Below are 10706 nucleotides of genomic sequence, written 5' to 3'. Positions count from 1 at the left end.
TCTGATCTAAACTGCATGTCTTTGTATTGGGCATTATGTTATGTGTCCTTTTCCCTGGGCTTGTAATTAACTTTTTGCAAAATAGGGGTACTGCAACATGATAAATGCCTACTGTACGGATAATAGAATTATGTGTCACCTTGTAATTTGTGTCCAGTTGTATTTTGCACTGTGTTCTAAGGTTTTGCCCTTGTAAGAATTCCTTGCACGTGAGTGTATCCATCCATTACCTTGCCTGCATATCCTGTGCAGGGTCGCAGGGGCAAGAGGTAGGAATACACCATGGACAGGCTGCAGGACACACACGCCATTCATTCACGCACTCATACCTATGAGTATTTTAAAGTTTCAAATTCGCACTACCTGCCTACCAGGACTGTGGGAGGAAACCACCGTGGGAGGAAACCATAGTGTACCACTGTGCCACCATGCACCTGGTCTGAGAACAGAGTGTGCATTTCGACCAGGCTCAGGAAAATCATGTAAACATGTAATGTTTAGGGAAACAGCAAACTCGCATCCATCAGGGTACATTTGCTTTCCTTTAACAAGTATCTCTTTAAGAATGCAGGATAACATAGCCCAGGACTGTAATCTGTCCAAAATAAATAAATAAATGCTGTTCACAATCCACTTCTTCTAGTGCAAAACTAATTACATATCGCAAATATTCAATAATTTCAAAGTATGTCTCTCACCAGTCACCAGGGCCAAAATCTAGTTAGACGAGTATGTTAGGTTTTTTAGGAACACATTGACCATGTTAGCTCGTCATTGGTAGCTACAGCCACAGCTGTCCTGAAGCGGTCAGCAGGTTTTATGATCAAGATGATGTATAGAGTTCTATCAAAGATGTCATAAGTCCTGAGTAACTTGCTCTTTATGTGGACAGATAAGGTTGCGCTGTTTGTACATAGGTACACGTCCTTCCTGCAATGGAAAATGGTCATAGCCAGTCAGACCGCATGCCACGAATATTTAACTTATCAGTTAAAGGGTGGGGACCATCGAGAAATACAAGAACACGGAGTCGGTCTGCACGGCCTTTTCCGCGTATCTGAAAACAACATCAGCAAACGTTTTACTGGGCGCACTTCGGAAAGGGACTGTGACGTCATTGTGATTGGCTCGGCAACAGCGGACGCGTATATTCCATAGACTGTATATATTCCCACTCGCGCGCTGGACTTGCCTCCCAGTCGCACATTGGCTTCAACGCAAAGTTCAGAGTTGCATGGCAAGCTTGCGCTCTCCGTATAAAAAACTGATCTGTTCACCGTAAGACACGGCAAGACAGTTAGCTAGCTAGCTAAAATAGCGAAAGAACCTAGATTGTTTCATGGTGACCGAAATTAATGTTCGAATTAATAAAAGTAACTGGTAGGTACATATATCACTATTTCCCTCAATGGCTAATTAAAGGAAGTATTTTAAATACTAAACTATTCGATGCATAGCAGGGTGAGAGATGTTACACAGTTACTTTATTTGCATTGTAAATTACAAGTGTGTAGGAGGAAGAGACGAGCCGACAAACAAGTCGGATTAGCGATGCCTTGGAGATCGCTGTTAATGCGCTTGAAGTTGCAGGAAGAATCTGGAAATAACTATTTGGAAATAAGTACTAAAATACACGTAGCACTTACTGCTACTACAGACACTGAAATTCACTCGTTCTGCCAATACCACTGTCACACAACTTATTATTTTTTTTAGTGATCTCGTGCTGTTGTGTCGTCATTATGTACGTGTTCAGGGAATACTAGCTCATAGACTGCATACACTGAAGTGTTCGTCATGCCCGTAAAACCGCTGATTGGTATTTGCAATTGAAATTCAAATTTTTGAATCCATCAAATCTCAACTGCCCCCCTGTGAGAATCTCTCTATCTCTCTCTCAGAAACGTGCCCCCTCTAGGCAGACCTGGAGCAGCGCGAGGAGGAGCTGCACCACCCGATGGAGAGGCCGTTGCGCCAGGTGTTCGCGGTAAAGGAGGAGCCCGGCAGCTGTGTGCTGTTGGACTTCTTGGCTGCAGAGACCGGCTGCCACAACAGGCCCCTGCTGAACAAGCAGGTGGGAGGGAGGGATGAGGAGGAAGAGGAGTTGGAGGGAGAAATAAAGTGCAGGGTGGCTGCCATGAACCCCACGTGCACATCACAGAGAAAGCTCAGGGCGGCTACACAGTCCCTGCTGAGCAGTGCCAGTTGTGGCTCAGCCCACACCCTCAGGCACAGTGGCAATGACCTGACGGTGACGGGGATCTCCCTGGCAACCCGGTTTTCAGCGCTCTGCGTGGACCTGCCCTTGCTGGGGGAAGGGGGGGTGGAGAGCGAGGTGGAGGCCGGCTTCAGGAAGCCTTGCGTCTTCGCCACGGTCAAGCCCTGCAACCTCGAGCAGGAGAAGACCAAGTTCTTCCTGTCCGACTTCACCTACAACCCGCACTTTGAGTACAGCCACCCAGTCTCCTCAGCCATGCTGGAGCGCTACAACACGGCCTCCAATCGCTTCCTCACACAGGTAATGCACAGCTTTATAGCACAGGTAATGTACAGCTTTATAGCACAGGCAATACACACCTTTATAACACAGGTAATGCACAGCTGTATAGCACAGGCAATACACACCTTTATAACACAGGTAATGCAGAGCTGTATAGCACAGGTAATGCACACCTTTATAACACAGGTAATGCACAGCTTTATAGCACAGGTAATGCACAGCTTTATAGCACAGGTAATGCACAGCTTTATAGCACAGGTAATGCAGAGCTGTATAGCACAGGTAATACACACCTTTATAACACAGGTAATGCAGAGCTGTATAGCACAGGTAATACACACCTTTATAACACAGGTAATGCACAGCTGTATAGCACAGGTAATACACACCTTTATAGCACAAGTAATACACACCTTTATAACACAGGTAATGCACAGCTGTATAGCACAGGTAATACACACCTTTATAGCACAGATAATGCACAGCTTTATAGCACAGGTAATACACACCTTTATAACACAGGTAATGCACAGCTTTATAGCACAGGTAATGCACAGCTGTATAGCACAGGCAATACACACCTTTATAACACAGGTAATGCAGAGCTGTATAGCACAGGTAATACACACCTTTATAACACAGGTAATGCAGAGCTGTATAGCACAGGTAATACACACCTTTATAACACAGGTAATGCACAGCTGTATAGCACAGGTAATACACACCTTTATAGCACAGGTAATGCACAGCTATATAGCACAGGTAATGCACAGCTTTAGAGCACAGGCAATGCACAGCTTTGTAGCACAGGTAATACATGTGGTTCATGACCCAGGTGCATAGCACAGGTAAGACATTGTTAATACACAGGTCTAAGGCACAGCTAATACTGAATGACCTCTGTGCACCTGAGCCTCGGGCCCCTTGGTGACACAGGGTTTCCGTGGTAACAGGCTCCTCCCTGTGTTCCAGGCGGTGCGGATCTTGGAGCAGGCCCTGCGTAGGTACAGCAGCTATGAGAAGTTTGAGCTGGCCACCGGGGGGAGCCTTCTCCCCAAAAACAGAATCAAGAGTTATGTCAAGAAGTACATGGAGAAGGAGGGTTGTGTGGGAGAGGTGAGGAGTGTGCGTGTGTGTGTGCGTGCGCGGTCTGTGTGTGTGCGTATGTATGCATGTGTGTGTGTGTGTGTGTGTGTGTGCATGTGCGTGCGTGTGTGCATGTCTGTGTGTGTGCGTGTCTGTGCATGTCTGTGTGTGTGTGTGTGTGTGTGTTCGTGTGTGCTGGGACAGGTTTACAGATGTAACTGAAGGTATGAGGGTTATTTGGAGGATGGAGGTGGGAACATGGTGTTCAGGACAAACATCTCTCATCCCCACCCCCCCGGCCAACCCCCCCGGTCAGGTGGTAGTGCACCTGTCAGAGGACCTCCTCTCCAGGGCATCCATGACAGTGATGAGCACCCGCTCCATTCTGACCATCAATGTCTCCACCGCCCGCGAGTTCTGGCTGGAGGGCTTGCTGCGGCACGAGATCGGTACCCACAGCGCCCCCTGCTGCCCGCCGGCCACACCGTGGCAATGCGTGCATCCCACACCTGCATGCTTTCCACCTCACCTGTCTCAAATCCGCCTCAGTTCCGCCCTCCGTCCGGCTCACACTGCAAAAACAAAAAAACAAGCCTGTCTCAACAAGTATTTTAGTCATATTTACACTTAAAATCTTATGTTACTTTATTGCTAAATAAGACAGAAGTATTGCCAATGAGGTGAGACAGTTTGGCTCATTTAGATTAGAGTAATCTAAATTTCATTTAGCAAGCAATCAGTGATTTAAACAGACCTGATATTTTCTACTTGAGAGAAAAACAAAAAAGAGTTTCATCACTTCAAGATTAAAACACTTGTTGAGACAAGTCTGTCTCACCTGCGTCTCACCTTTGTTTCACCTGTGGCTCATGTCCATGTCTCACGTCGCCAGGCACCCACTACTTCCGGGGGATGAACAACGGGCAGCAGCCGTGGGCGAACGCGTCGGCGCGGCACGCTCTGAACCTGCGCCCCCCCAATCCCACGGAGGAGGGCCTGGCCAGCCTGCACAGCGTGCTTCACCGCAAGGACCCCACGCTGTGGCGTGCCGCCCTGCTGTACTACACCGTGCACCAGGCCAGCCGGCTCGCCTTCGCCGACCTCTTCCAGGACCTCCAGCGCTTCGTCAGCGACCCCAACACCCGCTGGGACTACTGCATCCGGGCCAAGAGGGGCCAGGCGTACACCGGCCAGCCCGGTAACCAGCACCCCCCCCACTCACCGACCGGCCTGGTAACCAGCGCCTGCACCCCCCCCCGCACACCGACCGGCCCGGTAACCCGCGCCTGCCCCCCCCCCCCACTCACCGACCGGCCTGGTAACCAGCGCCTGCCCCCCCCCCCCCACACCAACCGGCCTGGTAACCAGCGCCTGCCCCCCCCCCCCACACCGACTGGCCTGGTAACCAGCGCCTGCCCCCCCCCCCCCACACCGACCGGCCCGGTAACCAGCGCCTGCCCCCCCCCCCCCACACCGACCGGCCCGGTAACCAGCGCCTGCCCCCCCCCCCCACACCGACCGGCCTGGTAACCAGGGCCTGCCCCCCCCCCCCCCACACCGACCGGCCTGGTAACCAGGGCCTGCCCCCCCCTACAGGCCTGTGTGGGGCTGGGTCTTTATACGCTACGTCACAATATCAAGAGTGTTAATACGAAGATTATTCTTTTTATATTATTATCATTATTATTGTGAGTGGGTGTTAAGTCTCTATAAAACAGATGGTTGTGAAACAGTTGACAGATGGTTGTGAAATGGTTGTGAAACGGTCACTCTTGCGTTTCCCTGTGTGCTCAGGCTGCTTCAGCAAGGACCAGGTGTACCTGGATGGGGTTATGAAGCTGCTGCGCTACAGAGAGACCATCGACTTCCAGCTGCTCATGTCGCTGGGGAAGGTGGGTGCGGTCATGTGACACACTCATGTGACCTGTGCAGTCCAGACCGGGCTCAAATGCTTTATTTGAACAACACTACCAATTCTTCTGTTCAGTTTGTCCACGCCACTGGCCTCAGTGGTGTGGTGACTTACCTGTGCGTCTTGATGGACTGCAGCATGACTGTGTGTGTGTGTGTGTGTGTCATGCGAAGGTGTCATACGAGGACGTGGACCGGCTGAGGGACTTGGCGGTGTTGGCACACACTCGATTACCTCACTTCCTGCGGGATCGGGACCGCTACGCCCGTCACCTGCGGCGCATCATGGAGGTGAACCAGCTGAGCGACGGAGAGCTGCAGGCGCTCATCTGAGCGTGCTCAGAACGGCTCGTGCGCGAAGCTGGCGTTCCCGTGCGGTCCGGTACCCCCGCCGGGGGAGAACTGCGGCCGCATTCAGCGTGAGACCCAAACCCGGACTGTCCCGGCCCCAAGGCCCTCGTGGGTGTGTGCTATTTAAGAGAGGGAGTGTGTGTGTGTGTGTGTGCGTGTGTGTTATAATTACCACTGCACCAGTTTCTTGCCGTATAATTAAATAGTCCTCTTGATTCCCCTGTTATTCAGAATTCTGTAGGCCAGTGTAAGTCCAGACTCAGACAGTTGGACAGATCATGCTGCGCTCTATGATGTTGCAATGCATTCTGGGCCAGTAGAACAGAAGCCCTACCTGATTAAAATTAGCTGACCATTTCAGCTACTGCAGATCTTTTTGTGGTTCTTATTTATGATGCACACACCTATGCGTTTACTTTTTCTTATGCACATATGGTAAATTTACAGTTTTGTAAAAGTTCATTTGTATTGTATTGTTTCAGTTTTTTATACATTTGGTGCGTCTTCTAAATAATATGAAATTAAATATATTTTTAGCTGCTCGTCTGTGACGTTTGACCTCTGAAGTTTGAGTACACTTTTCCAGCTCAGACACTGTGATAGACACTGTGAGAGATTCTGCTCATACATGGGATCCATCATGTGCAGTTCCATGTTCCTGTACAGCTCCTGTGCAGCTCCATGTTCCTGTACAGCTCCTGTGCAGTTCCATGTTCCTGTACAGCTCCTGTGCAGTTCCATGTTCCTGTGCAGGTTCTGTGCAGTTCCATGTTCCTGTACAGCTCCTGTGCAGTTCCATGTTCCTGTACAACTCCTGTGCAGTTCCATGTTCCTGTGCAGCTCCTGTGCAGTTCCAATCCATGTTCCTGTACAACTCCTTGGCAGTTCCATGTTCCTGTGCAGGTTCTGTGCAGTCCCATGTTCCTGTGCAGTTACTGTGCAGTTCCATGTTCCTGTGCAGGTTCTGTGCAGCTCCATGTTCCTGTGCAGTTACTGTGCAGTTCCATGTTCCTGTGCAGGTTCTGTGCAGCTCCATGTTCCTGTGCAGTTACTGTGCAGCTCCATGTTCCTGTGCAGGTTCTGTGCAGCTCCATGTTCCTGTGCAGTTACTGTGCAGCTCCATGTTCCTGTGCAGGTTCTGTGCAGTCCCATGTTCCTGTGCAGTTACTGTGCAGTTCCATGTTACTGTCCAGCTCTATGTTCCTGTGCAGTTACTGTGCAGCTCCATGTTCTTGTGCAGGTTCTGTGCAGTTCCATGTTACTGTGCAGCTCCATGTTCCTGTGCAGTTACTGTGCAGTTCCATGTTCCTGTGCAGCTCCATGTTCCTGTGCAGTTACTGTGCAGCTCCATGTTCCTGTGCAGTTACTGTGCAGCTCCATGTTCCTGTGCAGGTTCTGTGCAGTCCCATGTTCCTGTGCAGGTTCTGTGCAGCTCCATGTTCCTGTGCAGTTACTGTGCAGTTCCATGTTCCTGTGCAGGTTCTGTGCAGTTCCATGTTCCTGTGCAGTCCCATGTTCTTGTGCAGGTTCTGCGCAGTTCCATGTTCCTGTGCAGTTACTGTGCAGTTCCATGTTCCTGTGCAGCTCCATGTTCCTGTGCAGTTACTGTGCAGTTCCATGTTCCTGTGCAGTCACTGTGCAGCTCCATGTTCCTGTGCAGTCCCATGTTCCTGTGCAGGTTCTGCGCAGTTCCATGTTCCTGTGCAGTTACTGTGCAGTTCCATGTTCCTGTGCAGTTACTGTGCAGTTCCATGTTCCTGTGCAGCTCCATGTTCCTGTGCAGTCCCATGTTCTTGTGCAGGTTCTGCGCAGTTCCATGTTCCTGTGCAGTTACTGTGCAGTTCCATGTTCCTGTGCAGCTCCATGTTCCTGTGCAGTTACTGTGCAGTTCCATGTTCCTGTGCAGTCACTGTGCAGCTCCATGTTCCTGTGCAGGTTCTGCGCAGTTCCATGTTCCTGTGCAGTCACTGTGCAGCTCCATGTTCCTGTGCAGTCCCATGTTCCTGTGCAGGTTCTGCGCAGTTCCATGTTCCTGTGCAGTTACTGTGCAGTTCCATTCTCCTGCACGGCCCCTGGTTGCACATCCAGACTGAACTTCTCAGGCTCACCCTCAACACAGCAGCCAAAGGAGGACAGAGCTGCAATGTCCGGAGCAGCCAAAGGAGGACAGAGCTGCAATGTCCGGAGCAGCCAAAGGAGGACAGAGCTGCAATGTCCAGAGCAGCCAAAGGAGGACAGAGCTGCAATGTCCAGAGCAGGCTCACTAGATGGCGCTCTAACAGCATGATCACCTGCTTCCAGGATGAAGGAGAGGGGAAATCTAGTATCACAGTGTACTGGGGAGGACCAAGCACCCCCACCACCTTTTTTTTGCAGTGACCTTTGACCTGCTCTCGCTTCACAGCAATAGAGGGTATGCATTGACGTCACTTTCCCACTGGAACACGCCCCCTCAGTCGGGACTGAGTGGCAAAACATGCTGCGACATGGCTGTCTTTAGTAGAGGAAACTGCAAAACCGGGAGTAAAACAAACGATTATCTGCGTAAATTAAAGGCAGTTGGACTCGACAGTGATCCTTACAACTTACCAAAGAACCAGTGGTCCATGGACATTCAACAAGAAATCGGAGCTATCTTTTTACAGACTGCCGAAAGCTAAAGAAAAGAGAAGCAAATGGATCGCTGCAATTAGCAGAAACAACTGCAATCCAGGCACTGAAACGTGGATTTGCGGTTGTTATTTTGTGTCAGGTATGTTGGATTTTTGGGTAAAATCATACCTTAATAATTTATATGCTTGGCTAGCTAACACGATCTAACCATCCCCCCTTTGTTTGTAGAACACAAGGCTCATCATCATGGATGTTTCTTAATAAATGCTGACAAAAACCTTACAGTTACACAGAATATAAATGAAAGATGCTAAATATTTAATTGATGAGTAGTTAATACAGTACATAACTTAAGGTATGATTTTACCCAAAAATCCAACATAGCCTACCTGACACAAAATGACAACCACAAATCCACATTTGGGTGCCTGGATTCCAGTTGTTTCTGCGAATTGCAGTGATCTATCTGCTTCTCTTTTCTTTAGCTTTCAGCAGTCTGTAAAAAGATAGCTCCGATTTCTTATTGAATCTATTTGTACAGTCAATCGCACAATGGATCTTTCCCATTTTAGATGTTTTTTTGTGTCTTCGATGCATTCAAGCTGAATGCTAACGCTGCCACTCATAGTCTTTCTGCTACTCAGTGGGTGTAACCGCAGCACTTTCGCCTGCGGTGATGTCATATGCATACCCTCTATTGGCTGCTCTGAGCCCCGCAGTGCCAGACAAAAGGGGTCATTGTGTCCCCGTAAATGCGTCCCACACAGACAACCCCTTCAGCTGTGCCTGCCCTTCCCGCTCCCCTGTGTACAACTTTTACTGAGTACAATACACAGTGGAACTGCCCAAGTGTCACAGATAACACACTTTCACTCGCAAGAAAAAATGTGTTGAATCTGTGCTACCAGGAGATATCTATGGTGGTTGTAGATGGCATTGTTAATGCAAGCAAGTTTGTGACACTGACATAGCATAGCATGAGGGAAGCTCTTATAGGATACAGTTAATGTTTTTCACCATTACTGCAGTTCCGTGTTAACGTGTTTGATTCAGACTGGCAGGACAAAAGTTCCCAGTCTTTCTTAAAACATGCCACAGATTGGGGATTTGAACCTGCAAACTACATTGTTAAGTCCATTTGCACACTGCTACCACCTCCTATAAATGCGACACATTTAATTAAACTTAGGTCTGCACAATAAAGGCTTGTTTTAACACCAGTACTAAATTAAATGAATGCAAGTAAAGGGTGTAAACTAAGTCTATACAAGTAAATGGCATGCATTGAAACATACAGACAAATTGTGCCCTCTTGTGGTCACTATAATACAGGCGGTTTAATTAGACAGGACTGGGTATTTCAGCACCATATCTGCAATTTCCGACAGACCTTTTCCTACATTTGTGTTTATGCTGGTCGAGAGTCTTGGGCCATGACCGAAACAGCTTACTTGCCTCCTATTCAGTATGTGAGCTGAGTACATTGGATGGGAATGTGCAGTAAATGTAGTGTACTTAAAATCCCTGATTGCGTACTTTGTCAGGAAGTAAACCATACTTTTAAGGAGGTCTCACCAAACTGTGGGAGGTCAAATAAATCAGAGAGGAAGAGGCAAAGCCTTTTTGCTACAAGGGTGGGACGTCTAACAGAGGGAAAATAGTATGGAGGATATTTTTTGCATATATTTAGTATGGTCCTTGCATACTAAAAATCTGCACTAAACAGTAGGCTACAGTACATACTTTGAGGACAGTAGTTAGGAGGCTATTTTGGACACAGCCTTGTTAAATTTAGCCTTTTCCCGACTCCATATTGGGAATTTTTAGAATGGGGTCACGCTGGACTGGGGCAGGAGACCAGGTGAGGGCGCCCTTCTAGCTACTGTCCCGTTCTGATATAGGACTGCTTCCGTCCGAACATTGTGCCGGGCAGAAATGCCAAACATAATTTCCTGATAACATTATAAACACTTTGAGAAGTGTCTTCCTTTTCTACATTCTTAAAACGGATTAGGACACACACACACACAAACACACACACACACACACACACACAAACACACACACACACACACACACCTAGTAGCCTGAATTTGCTATACTTCAGTCCCCATGCAAACTTCCTGTTGGAACAAATATGGGACTCAGTTATGCTGCCACAAGCTTGGGACTCAGTTATGCTGCCACAAGCATGGGACTCAGTTATGCTGCCACAAGCATGGGACTCAGTTATGCTGCCACAAGC

The 10706-nt window shown here is 48.6% G+C and overlaps 1 protein-coding gene across 1 annotated transcript; it reads left to right on the top strand.

Moving 5' to 3' along the window:
- Positions 1 to 2137: 2137 nt before the first annotated feature.
- LOC118234260 (uncharacterized protein KIAA0895-like) lies at positions 2138 to 6096 on the top strand. Its single transcript, XM_035430674.1, has 6 exons — positions 2138 to 2518; positions 3473 to 3616; positions 3903 to 4035; positions 4479 to 4784; positions 5381 to 5478; positions 5672 to 6096. The coding sequence occupies exons 1-6, from the start codon at positions 2138 to 2140 to the stop codon at positions 5828 to 5830; spliced, it is 1221 nt and encodes a 406-aa protein (XP_035286565.1). The 3' UTR covers positions 5831 to 6096.
- Positions 6097 to 10706: the final 4610 nt, after the last annotated feature.

This window comes from Anguilla anguilla, chromosome 8 (genome assembly GCF_013347855.1).
Source record: "Anguilla anguilla isolate fAngAng1 chromosome 8, fAngAng1.pri, whole genome shotgun sequence".
Lineage (NCBI taxonomy): Eukaryota > Metazoa > Chordata > Actinopteri > Anguilliformes > Anguillidae > Anguilla > Anguilla anguilla.
The sequence above is the reverse complement of the archived record's forward strand: the minus strand, read 5'-3'. Positions and strand labels throughout refer to the sequence as shown.

Coding starts and splice junctions, on each gene's coding strand:
- LOC118234260 (XM_035430674.1), top strand. CDS start 2,138: ATGAACCCCACGTGCACATCACAGAGAAAGCTCAGGGCGGCTACACAG. Junction 2,519..3,472: donor CCAATCGCTTCCTCACACAG/GTAATGCACAGC, acceptor CCTGTGTTCCAG/GCGGTGCGGATCTTGGAGCA. Junction 4,036..4,478: donor CTTGCTGCGGCACGAGATCG/GTACCCACAGCG, acceptor TCACGTCGCCAG/GCACCCACTACTTCCGGGGG.